The 22,831-nt window shown below is 39.1% G+C and overlaps 2 protein-coding genes across 2 annotated transcripts in view; both read left to right on the top strand.

Moving 5' to 3' along the window:
* Positions 1–22,831, top strand: part of UBE2V2 (ubiquitin conjugating enzyme E2 V2) — a 738,183-nt gene that overhangs the window by 396,830 nt on the left and 318,522 nt on the right. The window lies entirely within an intron of this gene.
* SPIDR (scaffold protein involved in DNA repair) overlaps positions 1–22,831 on the top strand; it is a 184,620-nt gene that overhangs the window by 134,083 nt on the left and 27,706 nt on the right. The window contains exon 10 of the mRNA XM_049775632.1: positions 16,035–16,128. Coding sequence (XP_049631589.1) covers positions 16,035–16,128 — 94 coding nt within the window. The remainder of the gene's footprint in view (positions 1–16,034; positions 16,129–22,831) is intronic.

Genomic DNA, 22,831 nt, shown 5'->3' with positions numbered 1-22,831 from the left:
GCAAAGTCTCAAAGATATTGAGTGCCTTGGCTTGAATTATTGAAAGGCTCAATGGCATTCTTTTTATAATCTGGTCATTAAACCAGTTGGCCAGTAACTTCTCCATATCATGAATTAGGCCTTTCCGTTGTCTAGTTATTATAGCTTTAAAGCCTATTGATGCTTTTACTGCCTCTTTTACTCTATCTTCATCCTTAAGGATTGTTGAAATGGTTGAATGTGCCAGAGGCAAGTCATGTGCTATCTTATGGACTTTTTTTGCCACCTTCATAATCCTTTATGATCTTCATTTTCTTCTCAAGATCAATAGCCTTCCTTTGTTTCTTGGCATTTTCTGCTGAAGCCTTGCTTTTCCTTTTTGGAGACATCTGGGGTAAAGAACAATACAGAATAAGGTTCCCAGATCACACACAACTTGTATGCTTGAAGAAAAATATAAACAGTTACACTGTACTGTACATACTGTAATGTACTATATCTGTACAGTATATTGTCACGCTACTGTGCTGTATTGTGTGGGCCTGAAAGAGACCCTGGACTGTATACAGTATAGTTGTACTCTATAAACATACAGTACAGTATAGCTGTTTATGACTTTTTTTCTTTGCATCACAAAAAAATAATTTACTGCTGAAATGTAATACTGACCAGAAAACAGCAATACCAGACCTCAGAATAGTGTACATCAGCCATGAATGACGTTGAGACGCAGGGCCGCTACCTTGTTCTAGCAAGTACTATCTGTGAGATGGTCGTAAGTGTGAGGAGTCGTAACTGTGAAGAGACGGTCCTGAGTGCATAAATGTGTAAGTGCGAGCAGTCGCTAAACATGTAGATCGTTAAGCAAGGAATATTTGTTTATCAGTCCACTCTTTCCTGGCTTGTAAAATATATGGAAGTTCTGTTTGCTATTTTGTTAGTTTGTTTGTTTTGTTTTTGAGCCACACCCAGCGATGTTCAGGAGTTACTCCTGGATCTTTGCCCGGAAATTACTCCTGGCAGGTTTGAGGGACTACATGGGATGCCAAGATCAAAAATGGGTTGGCCTTTGGAAGACAGAAACCCTACCATTATGGCTATAGCTCTGGCCTCATCTGTTGTGGTTTTTATGTTGTTTCCTTTGTATTTGAGGATTTTCCTCTTTTGCTGCTTTATGTATTCTTTGTCTTTTGATTTTTACCATTTTTATTACTATGTTTGATGACATTATTTTGTTTGTATTTATTTTGTTTGCTACTCTTTGAGCTTTTTGAATCTATGTAGGTGCCTCTCTCCAGAGATTTGGAAAGTTCTCAGTAATTGTTTCAGCAAACAGTTCTTCCCCCTTTCACATTTACCTTGTCTGTTGTTCTAATGATTCAAAGATTATTCTTCTTGCTATTATCTTATCACAAGTGTTATATTCTCTTAGATTCATTTAACTCTCTTTTTTTGTCACTTCATTTTTGATAATGGCTAGTTCTTTGTCTTCAGTTTCACTGATATGATCCTACACATGTTGAATTCTGTTACTGTGGCTTGCTGTTGTATTTTTTTAACTTCTTCAATTCCATTTGTGATATCCAGGACCAGTTCATCTTTCATTTGGTTGATTTTTTCTCTTCTAGTGATTATCTTATTTTATGGCTATTGTTTGGAACATTTTAATTTGTTTGTTTGTTTTGGGTCACACCTGGCAGCGCTCAGGGCTTACTCCTGACTCTACACTCAGAAATAGCTCCTGGCAGGCTTGGGGGACTATATGAGATGCCAGAATTCAAACCACAGTCCTTCTGCATGCAAGGCAAATGCCCTACCTCCATGCTATCTTTCCGGCCCCTAGAACATTTTTGAGCTCGATGGTTTAACAAGATTTATGTCCTTGTCCATTAAAACAAGAAAGTCCCTTTGTGGGCATTTTTCATTCACCCCTGAACCAGGGAAGCCATCCACGAAACATGCAGGTTTGTCTAACATCACCTGGAAGCAATCCTCTACCACGGAAGACCCTATTACTGCTCAGACATCGACCTGCTCAAAAGAGACTTCCCTTGACACTGAGAAGACTTAACAACAACAACGACCTGCTTACAGGGAGCCCTGTCAGGCTTACAGGACAGGGCTCCCTGTATTGCACTTTAATGGTGAGGTGAAACGAGAGGATGATCCACATCCTGACTTCAATGTAGTATATGCAGATTCCAAGGATCTTTAATACAGAAACATGATACCAACAACAGAGACTGTGTGAAAAATAAAAGTGTGTTGGCACTACAGACAATGTCTTAGATTGGACGATCTAGTTTGCCTGGAACCTAGAGTTGGTTTTATGCCAGGAAACTTCAGTGCTAGGATCTCTTTATATTTAGGCCAAGGTTATTCCTTTCCAGCCCCTAATATTTTGGTGGGCCTATGCAAACAACAATTGCCACTCTAACACAATTTTTACTGTGCTCCTTTGACTCTAATCCTTAAAAAAAAACACTTAAAATTTGAGGTTACCTTAAGCTAATATGCATGTACATGGAAATGTAAAATATACTATGCCTCTAATGTTTAAGGAGTTACGTAAGTTTTATGGCTTTAGATTGCCTTGTGTGCTCTTAAGAAATATTATAATGTGTTACAATCTGGGGACTTGAGGGACAAAGTAATTGTACATGGATTCTGTTTTATTTATCTTAATGTTCTTTGGCTAAAAGTTAAAAGTTAAGATATCAGCAAGGGGACTTCTTCTGAGAATTATGTTATGGGTGATTGTCCTTCCACTGTAACTTCACCTTGTCCTCTTTCTTTGCATCTTTGTTCTCATAATTAAAAAATAAAAATAAAAAAAAATACCTTTGTTTCCTCTTCAGTTTGTTTTATTTTATTTTGGTTTTGGGGTCACACCTAGCAGCGCTCAGGGTTACTCCTGGCTCTGCGCTCAGAAATTGCTCCTAGCAGGCACGGGGGACCATATGGGATGCCAGGATTCGAACCACCGTCCATCCTGAATCGTTTGCTTGCAAGGCTAATGCCCTACTACTGTACTATTTCTCCGACTCCAGTTTTCCTCTTCATTTTTAAAGATTTGTGGTTGCTTTGATTTGAGCTTCAAATTCTCAAATGTCTGTGACTCAAACTCTTTTTTTATATTTCAACAAACTGTTACTCTTTATAATCTGACAACCTCTGTGCCCATAGATGCTATTTCAATGTTCATGCACTTTAATATCTAATAATAGCATTTACATTGAGGGTAATTATGAAGATATTTAAGGCAAGTTATCAATACCAGCAACACTTAGAGTCAGGGGGTTGAAAGGGTAAAATTAACATGTAAATGCTAAGGTATGCAGTTTTGAGTTCCAAAGGTAAACTGTGTATTGGGGCTTCCTCAATTCAGAGAACCCCAGGATAAGTCCCACAGAGTGTAGGGGCAGTGGGCAGGAGATGGGTCAGAGTCTTTGAGGAAACTAGATGACTAAAGATGCTGGTGTCAGCATTATGGACCTAAATGTGTGTCTTACATTCATGAGGTAAGTGGTGGCATGGGATTTTCCTTGGTTCAGGGGATCCAGAGAGAAATTAAGACATGATGTAGAGGCTGAAGAACTTTTTAAAAGATGAAGATTTGGGGCCGGGAAGATAGAGGTAAGGTGTCTGCCTTGCAAGTGGATGGACCACGGTTCAATCACCGGTGTCCCATATGGTCCCCCCAAGCCAGGGGCGATTTCTGAGCGCATAGCCAGGAGTAACCCCTGAGCGTCAAATGGGTGTGGCCCAAAAATCAAAAAAAGAAAAAAAAAAGATGAAGATTTGCTGCTTCTGTAGATTTGAAGTCCAACTGTTTCACTGAGGTCCTCTAGGGGAAGGTAGGATTGAGAAAATAATTTTGGCAAGATTAGGCAAGAATCTGTCTATATTTACAAAGATTTGCAGATTTAAAAGATGTTTCAGTAACTGTGATATGCCTTCCTTCCCAGAAATAATCATAAGAGACTAATCTAAAGAAGCTGAAGAATTTCCCTAATGATAAGTGTTGATGAGCAATTTTCATGTGTCTGCGGGCCATCTGTTGGTTTTCCTAAGAGAAGTCTCTGTTCATTTTCTCTCCCATATTTTTTGGGGGGCTTTTAGGTTTTGTGGAGTTAGGCTTTGTGAATATTTTGTATATACTGGATATGAAACCTTTATTTAATGTGTTGAATGCAAAATTTTCTCCCATTCAGTTAGCTGTCTTCTAATTTTAGCCTGTGTTCCTTTTGCCATTCAGAAACTTCTTAATTTAATATAGTCCCATTTATTCAGATTTGATTCTATAGCCCTTGCCACTGGTATCCTATCATTGAAGATTTTTTTGAGGTCTATTCTTGGAGTGTTCTACCTATGTTTTCCTCAATGAATTTTATGGATTTGGGTCTAATCTCAAGGTCATTAATCCACTTTGAATTGACTTTTGTGTAAGGTGTGAGATATGGATTTATCCCCTCCTCCCCCTTTTTTTGTTTTTGTTTTTGTTTTTGTTTTTGTTTTTTTGGTCACTTCCAGCAGCACTCAGGGATTACTCCTGGCTCTGTGCTCAGAAAAAGCTCCTGGCAGGCTCAGGGGACCATATGGGATGCCGGGATTCGAACCACCAATCTGCATGAAAGGCAAACACCTTACCTCCATGCTATCTCTCTGGCCCCAATCTTTACATGTGGGTTATTCAGTTGTTCCAGTATTATTTTTTAAAGTGACTCTATTTCAAAGTGACTTTTATTTCTTGGCTCCTTTGTCAATTGACAGAGGAAATTAATTGAATATTTGGGGGTTATTACTGGATGTTCTGTTCTGAACCATTGGTCTGAAACTCTCTGTCTATGGCCATACCACCCTGAATGCATCCAGTCTCATTTGAAACCCTGTCTTTGTTCCAATACCATGCTGTTTTGATCACTATTGCTTTGTAATAGAGCTTCGTGTTAGGTAATGAGATGCCTCCTACTTTGTTTTTCAATGTGGATTTGGCTACTCTAGGACTTTTACAAATTACAAAAAAAATTTACAAAATTTTACAAAATTACGAATTTTGTAATTGATTATTCTAAGTCCTTAAAGAATGCTGTCTGAATTTACATAGGGGTTACATTGAATCTATATAATAGGTTAGGTAAGATGATCATTTTGATGACCTTGATTCTTACAATCCATGAGTATGGAATGTTTTTCTAATTCTTTAGGTCTTCAATGCTTTTCTGCAGTGTTTTGAAGTTTTCATGGTATAGGTTTCTTACCTCTCTTGTTAGGTTGATTCCTAGGTACTTGATAGTATTGGACACAATTTTAAATGGGATAGACTTTTCAATCTATTTCTCCTCTGAGTCATTATTTGTAAAAGGAATGCAACTTTTGTGTATTGACATTGTAGCTGGCCTCTTATACCTGTGAGGATAGCACATAACAAAAATACTGGGAACAATCTTTGTTGACAGGGATATGATGAGAAAGAAACTCATCCACTGCTGGTAGGAATGCTGCCTGGTCCAACTCCTATGGGAAACAATGTAGAGGGTCCTTAGTAAACTCAAAAAGGAGCTGTCATACAACCAAGAATTCCCTCTATTAGGTATTTATCCCCAGAACAGAAAAACATTCATCCAAAATGACGTTTGTACACCACTATTCATTGCAGCACTCAGTACAATAGGCAAAATCTAGAATCAATCTAAATGTCCAACAACAGATGAGTGGATTGTGAAGATGTGGTACATGCATATAATGGAATATTACATAGCTGTAAGGAAAAGTGTAATCATACAATTTGCAGCAAAATCGATAGAACTGGAAGATATTATGTTAAGTAAGAAGTAAGACACAAGAAAAAGTGTGGAATTAATTGGATTGTGGGATTAATTTGATCCTATCCCCACTCAGTATATGCCTTGTTACTCATTGGTTGGAAACATCTTTGAATGTAGCAACTTGGATTGGTGTTTAGGCCACCTGGTCCCACCTCTAGGTGTGGCCTCTTTCTTCAGAATAAATACTCGGATTTTTAGGAAAACGCTTTCTTGCATTCCTGGACTTCACAGAGCTTGCTGCTTCTTGGGAGCAAAGGGCAAATGTGGTGGAACTCCTGAAATCTGTTCTCCTGTGTGTGTGGATTATTTCCTAGATTGACATTTGCTTACAGACCTGTGTCTCTGCAATGTTTTGGCTTTAGAAACTGAAGATTTAATTATACAAAGAAGGATAAATACAGAGTGATATCACTCTATGTGGTATTTAGAAAAACTTCATGAAAAGATGCAGTGGTCTAAATAGGAGTTGTCTCAAACACCCTTGGCCCCAGAGTATAGCAAGGAGAAGGAAAGAAACTGAGTAGAAGAGGAGAAATACAAATATGAAAGAAGAGATGGGGGCCAGGAGTCAAACAGTCTCAAATGCATTGATAGTGTTAAAAAAAAAAAAGACAGAACTAAATATCCTAGCCAAATGCAACAACAATGGAATCAAGAGACCCAAATTTTAACAAGCTACACGTAAAATGTGCCATTTTACTGGCAGGCTGGGGGTGGGGACAGATGCTGTGGTATGGGATGCACTTAGGGAACATTGATAGAAGGATGTGGACACTGGTGGTACAATTGGCCATGATTCATTGTATGTCTGAAAACCAACTATGAAGGAATTTATAAGTCACAAGGTTTCAGTAAAATAATTAATTTATTATTATAATAATGAATTTTATTTTGACCAAAGTGGATTGCATATCCTATTTTTATTACATATCTTTCACAGTAATATTTTAGGTATATAGTAACATTGAATCAGGGGAATTCCCATCACCAAAATTGTCTTCCTTCTACCCCCGTTCCCAGTATGCATCCCATATCCCTTTCCTTTACCCCCTAGCTGCTAGAATAAGTGGTCTCCTCTGTGTCTAGCTTATTGTAGATTGGGTATCAATTCTATAGTTGTTGGCTTTGGATTTGGTGTTTAAGTCTGATCATTTTTTATTACCACTTAATGATCATAAAACTGTTTGGTCTTGGTACCCTCTCTTATTTCCCCTTCAATTTGTTAGGCAGAACAAGATGGTTCAAGTTATGTGGTTCTGTTTGAAGAAAAGAAAAAAATAAAATGGGATAATAATCAAACAAGCAAAAAATGGGCAGAGTCCTTCTAGAGGCTATAAATATTAATTTTCTTTTTTTGTTTGTTTTTTGTTTTTGTTTTTGGGCCACACCCGGGGGTGCTTAGGGTTTACTCCTGGCTATCTGCTCAGAAATAGCTCCTGGCAGGCACGGAGGACCATATGGGATGCCAGGATTTGAACCAACCACCTTAGGTCCTGGTCGGTGGCTAGCAAAGGCAAACGCCGCTGTGCTATCTCTCCAGACCTTATAAATATTAATTTGAGAGAAGGGGAAAGGAAAAGAAACATAACAACAATACAAGAAGAAAAATCGAACAAAAAATCCAAAAAGCACTGCAGCAATAAAGACAACCACCACACAAAAACCACAGAATTGAAATAAAAACGAAACAAAGCACAAAAAATAAAAACAATAACAACGATAACAAACCAAAAATTATTTTGTGTTGCTTCTCTTTATTTGCACAGCAAATATTGGGGAGGTTAGAAAGGGAATTCCCTTGGCCTAAGAGATGCAGGGTTTCTTCGCCCTTGAAGTATACTGTCGTGGAAATAACTACAGACTCCATACATGTTCATTTACTCTCCCCTAGGTTCTTTTGTGGTGTTTGGAAACCTTCCACTCCATCATGGATGATAAATTCAGACTCCTGTATCTAGAGATCTTAGTATCTGCACAGGTCAAAGGATGGAGCCTAAAATGGAGTCTTTCTTTATGGTTCTAGAAGTTCTGTTCCATCACTGTTCTTTTAATCAGTTTTCTGTAATTGGTGGTCTTGGTTTTTGCACTGATCCTAGGATGAAGTCTAGGATAGAGTCTTTCATTATGTTTCCAGAAAACCTGTTCAGTTGCAATTGTCTCAGTCAGACCTCTGGAATTAGAGATCTTGATTGTTGTACAGATCCTAGAACACAGCCCAGACTAGGGTATTTTTATTTGTCCCAGGATAAGTTCTGCACTGTCATAGTTGTCACAGTCAGTCTTCTGTAGATAGCGATCTTGGCTTTTGCACAGATCAAAGGATAACATGTCTTCTGATTTCATCTTATCATTAGGTGGTAAGGTAAGACAACCTGCTCGTAAACCAAGTTGTTGCCACTTCCTCATTGTCAGGGTGTCATATCAAAACTGGCACATGTTGGTGTCAAAACAGTATTAAAAATGTCCCAGAAAGAGTTTGGTTTCTGGAGCTGTTGTGGAGAACTGTGTCAGTTCTATGTCTGGGATCTAGGGTTTGAGGTTGGACGGTCACTTTCTAATCACCTGAGTCTAAGTTGGTCCACATGACATATGTTCAATTTGGGTGGTACCCTGTACTGTAATAAAGTATGAATTCTTATCCCTAGTAGATAAGAGCTTGTTTCTATACGTAAAATTTCTCTTTTTTTATTATGCCTTTGCAGGAAGAAATGGTGCTACATTATATTGCTGGTGCATTTGTTGATGAGAGTGTCAGGCACCATCATCTCTCTGACCTGGTTTTGGCCTGAGTTATTATCCCAGGCAAGACTTTTCTTTTGGTTTTTGGTTTTTGGGTCATATCCAGCATCACTCGGGTTAATCCTGGTTCTGTGCTCAGAAATCGCTCCTGGCAGGCTTGGGAGGTGGGATTCGAACCACCAAGCTTCTGCATGCAAGACAAACGCCTTACCTCCTTGCTATTTCTCTAGCTCCCCAGGCAAGACTTTTTATTGTAGGTTTTTGTGCCAAGCAGAACCAAAAGAGGTAAAGTTAAGGAAGAGAGGAAAACAGAAACAAGACAAAAAATATTTATCTGTATATACACAGATATATATATATATATATATATATATATATATATATATATATATATATATAAAGACAAAAACTTTTAAATGAGTTAAAAATGTAATTAAGAGAACAAAGTGATGCAGGAGACTACCTTACATTTGGGGATAAACAGGTTAAGAGGTAGTATTATAGAGTTCTTAAACTTATAAAGGAAATATAGGCTTCCCCATTGTCTTTTGAGATATTCTTGTGGGGGGTGGAATCCAGGGCACATTTTCATCGCACACCCTTGAGTTTGGGAAATGATTTGTGGCAGAAAGGACTCTGGTAAAGTTCTTGCACTGGGGATCCTTCTAGAGCTGAGTCCGGTATCAAGCAACAGTCCACATTTGGGAGGGGGGTGAGAAGGAGGCCACAGAGCATGATTCACTAGGGGTGTTGGTTGTAGTTTCTTTCCGGGGGATGAGATGTTGGGCTGAGTGGGTGTCCCTTCGTTTGGGTGATAGCTTATTGGGGCAGGAAGGAGGTTGGTCTTGATACCTAATGGGTTAAGAACTGAGGGTAAAGAGCATTAATAAGGTGGGATATGGGATAGGAAATGTGTGTGTGTGCGTGTGTGTGTGTGTGTGTGTGTGTGTGTGTGTGTGTGTAGGGATAGTAGGATTTCTGAAGTGGGGAGGAGGGATAGTATATAGGAGAGGCTATATACACTATAGGCATGGATTGTTTAAAATTTAGGTTTGGCTCTCATAGAGGACTCTTCTCTCTATGTACTCATGCCCACATAAAGACTTACATTAGCGATCTATTCTTAAGGTGTTGTTAAAGGTCTGACCCTAATAGGCTGGGTCTGAGCTCTTAAGGACTAGTTGAGTTAAGATATATAATTAGCTTAGGTATAGCTTAAGAAAAAGAGAAAGGAGAGCAAAAGATAAGAGAGGAGAGCCAAAAAATAGGTAAATATAGTAAAAATAAAGTAAAAAAAATCAAATAAAAGAGATAGGGTCAGTGCATCAGAGTTGGGAGATTTTCCCAGTTTCTGGGCATTTCGTCAGTGATGGGGTTGGGTCTTGTTAAATAAAGACTTCAGGGTTAGATAATGACTGGAGCACTTTAGGATATACATAGGTTTCACGTCTGGAGTACTAAAGAATGTGTTAATGAGGCCTACCTATGTAGATGGCTACCCTATGTAGTAGTATGTGTCCGCTACATCTTATGTATTAAAGTTCCTTTCCTAAAGAAAACCTAACAGTGTGGGTTTTATTTGACATAGATTGAGTTGATGAGGAGGTCAAAGAAGAGGAATAAGAAAGGGGAGAAGGAAAGAAATAGGGTGAAGAAAGAAGAAAAGAGAGAAAGGGAATGATAATTTGCCCAAGTGTATTCGATGAGTAGGTCCTGTAATATGTCTGTGGTTTGCAGTTAACTGTTTCAGTGGTCTAAATGATCATATGCTTCAGGTCCTAATAGAGGACATAAGTCAGAGAAAAAGAGTGTTTTATCGGGGCCGGTGAGGTGGCGCTAGAGGTAAGGTGTCTGCCTTGCAAGCGCTAGCCAAGGAAGGATTGTGGTTCAATCCCCCAGCGTCCCATATGGTCCCCCCAAGCCAGGGGCAGTTTCTGAGCGCTTAGCCAGGAGTAACCCCTGAGCATCAAATGGGTGTGGCCCCCAAAGAAACAAAACAAAACAAAAAAAAGAGTGTTTTATCAAGATATTTTCATAGTACAAAGTGAATTTTGTAGCTAGTATGTCAGAATAGGGTGTCCATCCTTTGTATCCAAGAATCCCTGACAAGCATGTGGTTCAATCCTGGCTCCAGCAGCAATGCTAAAATAATTAATTAAAATAAAAAAAAGAAATTGAAGAAAGTAAACCTTTTGGTGGTGAGGAAACTCAGGGACAGGCATTCTCCCTAGATGTTCCCTCTCTGAGAATCTGACACTCTGTGTTCACCCTCTACTAGTACTACTTTAACCTAGAAGCCACTAGGACCATGATTTTTAGGCTCCTCCATGGGGTCACACCCCATGGTGTTGGGGACAAGTGATGGATCATGCATGTGTTCCAGCCATTTAAACTATCTCACTTGGATGGAATCATCATGAACTACAACAAAAAATAAAAATTGGGAAAGGACCCATAGCTAGTACAAAGGTTAAGGCACTTACCTGCTATGAGATTTCAACCATAACTCGAGTGTATTTCAACAACTCCAGTTGTGGCATAAACAAACAAAAAAAAGGTTTCTTTTTCTCCTGATCCTCCTTTAAGTAAATGTTATGTATACACAAACAGTTTATAATGTACTTCACAGCCATCCTGTGGAACTCATTTCTGGTTGTCCAAAGAGATTTCCAATAGTATATGAACTTCAGATTAAATATATTTTCTCAACTCTAGTTCTTGTTCCCTAATTGGAAGGAAATTGCTTAATCCCATAAAAATGTAAATGATATTAACACCCCAAAATTTCCTAGAAAAGAACGGAACTTTGGTTGTTAGCATCTTCTTTTTACTAATTCATTTAGCAAATTACTCCCTAGAGCTGCCTTGGTCTAGATTCTGCTTGGCTCCCATGAAGAAAGCCCTTGTTGCTCTCCCCCACATTGTCCCACTCATTCCCCTGCTTGTTGTATATTGATCCACACTTCTTTCTTGCTATAATATAAGCTTTTATTGGCTTTATTTTCATCCCTTTAGCCCAATCTTGGTTAGATTTGCAAGGACAATGAAACTTACTAGGGAAGTCTTTTCAAAATCAAGCTGTATTATTTTCATTCTTAAAAAGTCATTTAAGTATGCCTTGCATAAACAAACTTTAATAAATAAAGCCTAGTTCTCATAATTTTGTTTCATTCTCTAAGAAATTTTCTCCACATGCTTGTTGTTTGGAGAAAGGCAACAAAATTCTTTGTTCCCAGATTGAGAAGGATGATACTTCTTTTCTTCTGAAAACCTAGATCATATCATTTTTATCAACTGTCTGATTTTACCACTTCTTAAGGGTCTGTGATTTACCATATACTGTATGATTTACATTCTCAGTGACTAGGCTTTCTCAAGTCCATTTAAAATTTTTTCTACACTTCTCATTCCTTCTAGGATCATATCTAAGATCTCTTTGAGACTCTAGATGACCCCATGGGACTCCCTTCACAGCCATTTTACCTGCATTGCCTCTATCTTTGTGCTCCCTGGCCCTGTTGCAGAATGCAGCACTACATTCAAAGAAACTTTCAGAAAGCCATCCCTGACCTTTAAACCAGACAGAGATCTTCTCTTCTGTATCCTTAGGGGTCTTTTTCATTTCTCAACTCAGTGTTTGATTGCTGGTATTATGCAAAAGATACAAAAATCTTTCACAAATTCTTTCCCTTAGACAAATATAGGCTTTATCAACATCCTCTATCACTAGAGTGGAACAATTTTAGAATGTATATCCTATTTTGACAGAATATCATCATTTTAAGTTTATAGTTTCCAAAAATCCATATGGTTCATTATTGGTAGTATACTTTATACAGATTAAGATGTACAACGTGTTTTCCTACATACATTCTTTAGGATCATACAAGAAAGTGTTGCTGCACTAAAAATCGTCTGTGCTCTGCTTGTTCATCTCTCTATTCTCTTTTAACCATTGGCACTACTGATCTTTTTGTCTTCTCAGTTCTATTTTAGAATATCGTGTTGCTGAAATCCATGTGATGCAAAGCCTTTTCAGATTGGCTTCGTTCATTTAGTAATATCTATTTAAGATTAGGGGCTGGGCGGTGGCGCTAGAGGTAAGGTGCCTGCCTTGCCTGCGCTAGCCTTGGATGGACCGCGGTTCGATCCCCTGGTGTCCCATATGGTCCCCCAAGCCAGGAGCGACTTCTGAGCGCATAGCCAGGAGTAACCCCTGAGCGTCACCGGGTGTGGCCCAAAAAACAAAAACAAAAACAAAAAAACCTACAAGATTGATTCTTTCCTGTCTTCATGATAATGACATTTTATTTTAGTGTTGGATAATGTTCCATATTCTTGATGTATTACAATTTATTCCCTACTGAAAGATCTTTTAGTTGCTTCCAATTTTTTGGCAAATATTAATGCCATAAACTCCATATGGATGTATTTATTGGGGGGGTGGGGGTTCACACCCGGCAACACTCAGGGGTTACTTCTGGCTCTGCACTCAGAAGTAGCTCCTGACTGATTAGACAGCAACCGTCCAACCTCAAACCCTAGATCCCAGATATAGAACAAACACAGTTCTTCGCAACAACTCCAAGAACCAAACTCCCTATGGGACATTTCTTAATACTGCTCTGACACCAAACATGCACCACTTTGATATGATATCCTGACAATGAGGAAATGGCAACAACTTGATCTAAGAGCAGGTTGTCTTACCTCACCATCTAACGACAGGATAAAATCAGAAGACTTGTCATCCTTTGATCTGTGCAAAAGCCAAGATTGCTATCTACAGAAGACTGATTGTGACAACCATGACAGAGCAGAATGTATCCTGAGACCAATAAAAAAGCCTAGGCTGTGTTCTTGGATCTGTACAATAACCAAGATCTCTAATTCCAGAGGTCTGACTGAGACAATTGTAAGTGAACAGGTTTTCTGTAAACATAATGAAAGACTATCATAGAATTCATCCTAGGATCAGTGCAAAAACCAAGACCACCAACTACAGAAGACTGATTAAAACAACAGTAATGGAACAGAACTTCTAGAACCATAAAGAAAGACTTCATCCTAGGCTCCATTCTTTGATCTGTGCAGATACCAAGATCTCTAGATACAGAGGTCTGATTTTATCATCCATGATGGAGCAGAAGTTTTCCATACACCACAAAAGGACCTAGGGGAGAGTAAATGAACATGTATGGAGTCTGAAGTTATTCCCATGATAATATAATTCAAGGGTGGAGAAGCCCTGTATCTCTTAGGCCAAGCGAATTCCCTTTCTAATCTCCCCAATATGTACAGTTCCTATGCAGAAAAAAAAAGAAGAAACAACACAAAATAATTTTTTGGTTTGCTATTGTTATTGTTATTGCTTTTATTTTTTGTGTTTTGTTTCGTTTTTATTTCAGGACTGTGGTTATTGTGTGGTGGTTGTCTTTATTGCTGTAATGCTTTTTGGATTTTTTGTTTTATTTTTCTTTTTGTATTGTGTTTCTCTTTCTTTTTCCGTTTCTTTTCTCAAATTAATATTTATAGCCACGGACTCTGCCCATTTTTTGCTTGTTTGATTTTTACCCCATTTAATTTTTTTCTTTCCTTCAAACAGAACCACATAACTAGTTAGCAGTCAACTCATCCCAGGCACACACTCCTTATGTGAGGAATGTGCACAACATTCTCTGACTCATTTCCTTCTCTCTGCCTCTCGACTCCTCTCAATCTTGAGTAGGGGTCCTAAAACTACAGCCAGTGGTCTATAATTTTTCAGGTTTTTTTTTTGGTTCTTTTTGGTTTTTGGTTTTTGGGTCACACCTGGCAGTGCTCAGGGGTTACTCCTGGCTCCATGCTCAGAAATCACCCCTGGCAGGCACAGGGAACCATATGGGATGCCGGGATTTGAACCACCATCCTTCTGCATGAAAGGCAAATGCCTTACCTCCGTGCTATCTCTCCAGCCCCCAGGTTTTTTAACAATAAAAATAATATAAAAATAGTCCTCACACTCCAATAGTGTGAGAGACAGTGAACTGGCCCCCTGTTTAAAAAGTTTGAGGACCTCCTGTTGACTCTATGCTTAGGGGTTACTCCTAGAGGTGGTCAGGGACTATATTATGTGCCTAAGGTTGAACTCAGGTTGGCCTTGTACAGGGAGAGTACACTACTTGCTGTACTGGCTCTCTAGTCCCACTAATAAGAATATTTATCCAAGAAATGAAAGCTAAGATAAGGAGTTCCATCACACCCGTCAAGATGTAGCAACTTAGGTAGTGTCCACACACTGTAGAGAACTGGTCCTGAGTCTATGAGGACTATGACTCAAAAACTCCTTATGGGAAACATCTGGATTGTTTTTATATACCGCTCATACTCATGCTCTCAAACATGGTAACTCTATTAAGAGCAATCTGTCAATGCATTTCCATAAAAACTTTACATACATTGCATTACTTCTGAAGAAATGTGGACCAAAGGTTGAAGAACTCAAAGGCGTAAAGTGCATGCTTTGCATGTGCAAAGTCTGGTTTAAACCTCCAACACTGAACAGTTTTCCCAGGCACCACCATGACTGACCCCTGAGCCAGGTATAATCTCTAAACACAGGGGGTATAGTCCAAAAATTGGAAAATAACTACAGCAGCAGCAAAAAACAAAACCCCAAGAAATTGGGCTCTATTATATGGTTGATTGATATAATGATATGGTTTAATATGGTCTGGCCTCAAGTTATATCCCTGAACATTACCAAGGTTTCCCTGGAATGTCTTAAATTGTTCACAAGTGGCCTGAAAGTTACCAGCACCACTGATTGGTCTTGATGGTTGAATTGTCTAGTTGAGCATTTTAGAGCAGTCCTTAGGCTTTCAGGGACTTCTGAGGATGGCCCCTATAAAAAGAATAAAAATATTTTTAAGGCTGAAGAGATAGCATAGAGGTAAGGCATTTGCCTTTCATACAGAAGGTCGGTGGTTCGAATCCCAGCATCTCATACGGCCCCCTGTGCCTGCCAAGGCTGTTTCTAACCATAGAGCCAGGAATAACCCCTGAGTACTGCCAGGTGTGACCCAAAAGACAATATATATATATATATATATATATATATATATATATATATATATATATATATATTTAGACCCATGTGTCCACATGAAGATTGGTTACAGAAACTGTGACACTTTACCTAAATGAAATATTAATAAAGTAGATGAGTTTTTACAGCAGAAATGCTAGAACTAAAAAATAAAATGTGGCATTTTACTGATTGTTTGTAATGATCTCAGGATTTGTGCATTTAGAAAAAGAATAAGGAAGTCAGGCTAAATGAAAATACTTAGAGAGTAATAGTTTAATACTTTATTTTATCTTTTTTTTTGTTTAGGCCAAATAATAAAGTTGTACAGCTTAGAAATTTTATAAAACTCACAATTCTGTGGGCAAGAAATGGGGAAGCACACCAGCCTAAGACATTCACCTTGCTTTGTTTGTATCCAGGCACAGTGGCTGGTGTGGATGAAAATACTGCCTTTTCCTGGCCTGTTTGTAACTGGTGTGGCAATGGAAGCATAGAAGAAAACCCAGAAAACAGGTAAGGAGGTGGGGACTGGCCTGAGAGAACCTAAGTCCAGACAATAATGCCATTTGGGAACTCAAATCAGCTGACAGATTTGAGGAATTTGACAGAGGAAGCCATAAAGCAAGGTGTTTTATATTTCTTCTGTCTTACTAGAAAAGATCCAGGTCTTATAGTCAGTTCCTTTTTAAATTTTTTTAAATAATTTTTATTTTGATCAAAGTGAATTTTAAGTCTTTCATAGTATTATTTAAGGTACAAAATGACAATGAATTAGGGCCATTCCACCACCAGAGTTGTCCTCCTTTTACCCCTGTTCCCAGAATGCATCCCATACCTCCCCCATTTGCCCCATGGACAGCTAGTGATAAAGGTCTCCTTTGAGTATAGCTTGTTATAGATTGGGTATCAATTCTGGTATCATTCACTTTGAGTTTGGTGCATAAGTGTGATCATTTTTTATTTCCACTCAATGTTCATATGACTCGCTGCACCTGGTATCATTCATTTTTCCCCCTCAAGTTATGAGGAAAAACAAGCTGATTCAAGTTCTATGGTTCTGTTGGAAAAAGAAAAGAAAAAGAAAGAAGAAGGAAGGAAGGAAGGAAGGAAGGAAGGAAGGAAGGAAGGAAGGAAGGAAGGAAGGAAGGAAGGAAGGAAGGAAGGAAGGAAGGAAGGAAGAGGGAGGGAGGGAAGGGAGGGAAGGGAGGAAGGAAGGAAGGAAGGAAGGAAGGAAGGAAGGAAGGAAGGAAGGAAGGAAGGAAGGAAGGAAGGAAGGAAGGAAGAAAAGAAAGAAAGAAAGAGAAGGGAGGGAGGAAGGAAGGAAGGAAGGAAGGAAGGAAGGAAGGAAGGAAGGAAGGAAGGAAGAAAGAAAGAAAGAAAGAAAGAAAGAAAGAAAGAAAGAAAGAAAGAAAGAAAGAAAGAAAGAAAGAAAGAAAGAAAGAAAGAAAGAAAGAAAGAAAGAAAGAAAGAAAGAAAGAAAGAAAGAAAGAAAGAAAGAAAGAGAAAGAAAGAAAGAAAAAGAAAAATGCTGGGAGAGGGGCTGGAAGGATAGCATGGAGGTAGGGTGTTTGCCTTGCATGCAGAAAGATGGTGGTTCATATCCCAGCATCCCATATGGTCCCCCAAGCCTGCCAGGAGTGATTTCTGAGCATAATCCTAGGAGTAACCCCTGAGTGCTGCCAGGTGTGACCCAAAACCCCCCAAAAAAGCTAAAAAAAAAAAAAAAAGCGGGGAGGAATCCATCTAGAAGCTATAAATACCAATTCAGAAGAAGAAAAAAAAGGGAAAACAAAAACAAAAATAAAAACAAAACAAGCAATGACAAAAACACAGCAGCAACAACAACAATAAATCATCACCAAAACAACAGCCACAAGAAAGAAAAGAAAAAACAAATGAAGGAAGGCTTTGTGGGTTTTGTTTTATTTTGGTGTTTTGAGTTTTGGAGTCTGTTGTTGTTTTTATTGTTGTTGTTGTTGTATAGGCACAATAAGTATTGGAGAAGTTAGAGGGAATTTTCTTGGCCTAGGAGTTACAGAGTTTCTCCACTCTTGAAGCATACTGTCATCGGAGCAGCTACAGGCTCCATACATGCTCATTATCAAACCCTCAGGGTCTTTTTATGGTGCCAGGAAACTTTCTGCTCAGTTATGGATGACAAAATCAGTCTTCTATAGCTAGAGATCTTGGTATTTCAATGGGTTATAGAACAAAGTCTAGGATAGAGTCTTTCATTATGGTTCTAGGAGATCTGTTCTGTCACGTTTGTTGTAATTTGTCTTCTGTAATTAGTGATCTTGTTTTTTGCACAGATCCTCAGTTGAAACCTAGGATAGAGTCTTTCTTTATGGCACCAGAAGTTCTGCTCAGTCACAGTTGTCAAAGTCAGAACTCTGGGATTAGAGATTTTGGTTTTTGTACAAATCCTAGGCCAAAGCCTAAGCTGGGATCTTTCTTATTGGTCCCAGGAAAAGTTCTGCCCAGTCGTGGTTGTTATAGTCATCTTTTGTAGTTAGTGGGCAGGTCAAAGACAGCGTGTCTTCTGATTTTATCTTACTATTAGGTGATGAGATAGGGCAATCCACTCTTGAATCAAATTTTTGATGTTTCCTCATTGTCAGGTGTAGTATCAAGATGTTACAAGTTGGTGCCAGAGTGATATTAGGGATTTCCCAGGGGGAATTTGGTTCCTGGTGCTGTTGTAGGGAGCTGTGTCAGATCTTCATTTGGGATCTGGGGTTTGGGATTGGATAGTCACTGTCCGATCATATGGAGTCAGTTCCTCATGACACGTGTTCAGTGTGGGAGGTGCCCCTGTATTATAAAATGTAAGAACTCTTATCCCTAGTAGATAAGAGTTTGTTTCTATACATAAAATTTCCTGGGGCTGGAGAGATAGCATGGGGGTAAGGTGTCTGCCTTTCATGCAGAAGGCCGGTAGTTCAAATCCCACCATCCCAGTCCCCTGAGCCTGCCAAAAGCAATTTCTGAGCATAGAGCCAGGAGTAACCCCTGAGCACTGCCGGATGTGACCCAAAAAAATAAAAAGATTCCCCCCCCTTTTTTTAAATAAAGTATGCCTATGCAAAAGGGATGGTGCCATATTACATTGTTGCTGCCTTTGGAGGGTAAGAATGACAGGCTATACAGTCTCTGCCCTGTTTTTGACCTGGACTTTTATTTCAAACAGGACTTTTTCTTCTAGAATTTTATACCAAGCAGAACCAAAACAAGTGAAATTAACAAATATATACCATATTTTCTGGCATATAAGACGACCACCTACTTTTTCTGTTAAAATATAAGGTTTGATCTATATTCACCATTTAAGACTACCTCTCTTTTCACACACATCAAATGGAAATTAAATAATATAAGAGAAAAAGAGTAGAACCCTCAAAGTTTAACAGTATATGTTTAAGAAAGCTAGACTTTGGAGTACCAATGATCATTTTACATCTGTAGTGAGTGACTGTGATTTTTTTAATTGTGATCTACATTGAGAGCAGGGAGAGGGGGCTCCTCCAAGAGCAGCTGGCTGGGGTGCATTGATTAATAGGACAGCTAGGGAGACAAAGTGCCTCCTCTGTGCCCAATAAAAGCTGAACGGATGATTGAGCACCAGAAAGCCGCATACGAGGTGGCTGGATGAGATGCGGCTCTCGATAACTCAGCTCCTCTGTGTGCCCTGAAAGATGAATCAGGTCAAGCAGAGAACTGAGTTGTGATGCCTGGTAGCTGGAAAGGATGCAGTAGTAAGAGGGGGACAGATCACTCATCCCTGAAACTGGAGTAAGTTTCAGCATACCGTATACTGGCGTATTAGATGACCCCCTACTTTTTTTTTATTTAAACATCTTGATTACATATATGATTGTGATTAGGCTTCAGTCATGTAAAGAACACCGTCTTCACCAGTGCAACATTCCCACCACCAATGTCCCAATCTCCCTCTATCCCACCCCACCCCCACTTGTACTCCAGACAGGTTTTCCAGTTTCCTCATTCATTCACATGATTATGGTAATTCTCTGTATAGTTATTACTATAACTGCATTCACCACTCTTTGTGGTGAGATTCATGAAGTGAGCTGGAAGTTCCAGCCCTCCTCTCATTGTCTCTGAGGATTGTTGCAAAAATGACTTTTATTTTTCTTAAAACCCATAGATGAGTGAGACTATTCTGTGTCTTACTCTCTCCCTCTGACTTATTTCACTCAGCATGATAGATTCCATGTACATCCATGTATAGGAAAATTTCATGACTTCATCTCTCCTGACGACTGCATAATATTCCAGTGTGTATATGTACCACAGTTTCTTTAGCCATTCGTCTGTTGAAGGGCATCTTGGTTGTTTCCAGAGCCTGACTATTGTGACTAGTGCTGCAATAAATATAGGTGTGAGGAAGGGGTTTTTGTATTATATTCTTGTGTTCTTAGGGTATATTCCTAGGAGTGGAATAGCTGGGTCGAATGGGAGCTCAATTTCTAGATTTTGGAGGAATCTTCATATCGCTTTCCATAGATGACCCCCTACTTTTAAGAAGTTTTTCATGAGTTAAAAAGTCGTTGTGGGGCCAGAGAGATAGCATGGAGGTAAGGCATTTGCCTTTCATGCAGAAGGTCATGGTTCGAATCTCGGCATCCCATATGGTCCCCCGAGCCTGCCAGGAGTGATTTCTGAACCAGGAGTAACCCCTGAGTGTTGCCGGGTGTGACCCAAAAACCAAAAAAAAAAGTCGTCGTATACACTGGAAAATACAGTATAGATATAGATATATAGAGATATAGTTATATATCTATATATAAATGACATAAAAGATTAAAAATGGAACTGGAGAGATAGCATGGAGGTAGGGCATTTGCCTTGTATTCAAAAGGACAGTGAATCGAATCTGGCATCCCATATGGTTCCCTGAGCTTGTCAGGAGTGATTTCTGAGTCAGGAATAACCCTTGTGCACTGCCGGGTGTGACCCAAAAACCAAAAAAAAAAAAAAAAAAAAAGATAAAAAATTTAAAAATAATTAAAAATGGATAGAGGAGGCTATCTATTCCTTTGAAAATAAATACACTAAGAGGTTTAATTATTAAGGTATTATACATACTAGGAAAATATAGCAGATGTCGTAGATGTCCCCATTAAGTCTTTTGAGATATTCATGTGGGGTGGACATCCAGGGCACATTTTCATTCCACACCATAGTCTTATTGAGTTTGAGAAGTGGTTTGCAGCAGTAAGGGATCAGGTAGTGCCCTTGGATGTCAGTTTCTTTTTTAATCAGATAGGAGAAAAAAGAAAAGCTCAGGGCAAAGAGGAAAAAGTACAACAAATGGTTAGCTTATTTTTTTTGCAGGAATACAGATTCTTCCAGATACCACTGAGTAGTTTCTTTCCTCCTGTACCTTTGTATTCCTCCTGATCCAGAGGGACAACCAATATCTTTGTTTGCCAAGTTCACTAAAACTGGCTTCCCAAATTGACTTTGTCAAAGAACAGATAGAAATGGGTAGTCTAATTGCTTTTTCATGCTCTCTCTTGTTTTGAGAGGCTGTGCTCTGGATGGAATTCAGGGTCTTTTATGTGCTAGACTTATGTTCTTTCACTTGAGTTATCTCATGGTCCCACTTAAGAAGTTATTGGTAGGACCAGAGAGATAGTAAAGGGTTAAGGTACCTCACTTTCTTTTCCTCATACTCAATACTATTTATTCCTTTCCACAGATAAAGTTTTTCATGACTGAGTTACAGACATACAATGTTCGACTTTCGACTACTTTCAACAGTATGCATTTCCTGCCACCAATGTCAACAGTTTCCCTCTCACACTTCCTTTTGTCCTGTTCCCTCCCATGCATCCTCCCCTGCTGGCTTCTGAGGCAGGCATTTTACTTCTCTCTCTCTCTCTCTCTCTCTCTCTCTCTCTCTCTCTCTCTCTCTCTCTCTCTCTCTCTCTCTCTCTCTCTCTCTCTCTCATTCTCTCTCATTCTCTCTCACACTCTCATTCTCTCTCACTCTCTCTCTCTCTCACTCTCACTCTCACTCTCACTCTCACTCTCCCTGTATGTTTTGCTCACTAGCTCTTTTACTTGTTGTCTTTTTTTTTTTTTGACACTGGTTTGCACTGCTGTTATTGAAGGGTGCCATGCAAATTCCCTTTCATAGTAGAAGATGCTTCTCTTGCACATGGTAGGCTACATTTCTATGTAACCACATATGATCTCCTAAGTATAGTCAGCAGAGCACAGAGCCATGAGTGATTCAGAGTGTGGTCCAGCACACTCTCTCCCACCCCCTTCCCATTCCCACAAAGAGGAGGAAGGCAAATATATCTCTTTGATGTCACCTTTGCTGTTAGCTTGTTGTATAAACGTATTTTGGGGGGATCACACCTGGCAGCTCAAGGGTTATTCCTGGCTCTACACTCAGAAATCGCCCCTGGCAGGCTCAGGGGACTTATGGAATGCCGGGATTCGAACCTCTATCCTTCTGCATGAAAGGCAAACGCCTTACCTCCATTCTATCTCTTCGGCCCCGTATAAACATATTATACTGGATCATATTAAAGAGACAAGGGTCGGGCCCAGAGAGATAGCATGGAGGTAAGGCGTTTGCCTTGCATGCAGAAGGTTGGTGGTTCAAATCCCGGCATCCCATATGGTCTTCTGAGCATAGAGCCAGGAGTAACCCCTGAGCATTGCCAGGTGTGACCCAAAAACCAAAAAAAAACAAAGAGAGAGAGAGACAAGAGTGTGAATTCCTAGTTCAGCTGGTTGTAATATGAAGCATGGATATTGACAATTAGAGGTAGACCCTCCTAAACAGTTGATCTCAGGGAAACCCTGATACGAAAAGAAGACAGACATGCCACTAAAATTAAATTATAATTCTATATCCCTAATGAATAAAGATCACTGATCCTAAACAACGTATTAGCAAACCAAATCTGATAGTACACCAAAAGGATCATATACCATGACTAAGTAGGGTTTATCTCAGACATTTGTGGATGGACAGTTTCATATAATAAATTAATTGACATACTATAACATATTAATATAATAATACCATAGTATACCACAAGGAAAAATAAAAACTATAATCATTAACAGATGCAGTGAAAGCATTTGACAAAATCCAACAGCTGTTTGTGATAAAGACTCACAAGGAAATGGATTAGAGAGGAACTTTCTTTAGTATAATTGAAGCCATTTA

This window comes from Suncus etruscus, chromosome 6, assembly GCF_024139225.1.
Source record: "Suncus etruscus isolate mSunEtr1 chromosome 6, mSunEtr1.pri.cur, whole genome shotgun sequence".
NCBI lineage: Eukaryota > Metazoa > Chordata > Mammalia > Eulipotyphla > Soricidae > Suncus > Suncus etruscus.
Note: the sequence above shows the minus strand (reverse complement) of the source record. Positions and strands in the feature narration are given on the sequence as shown.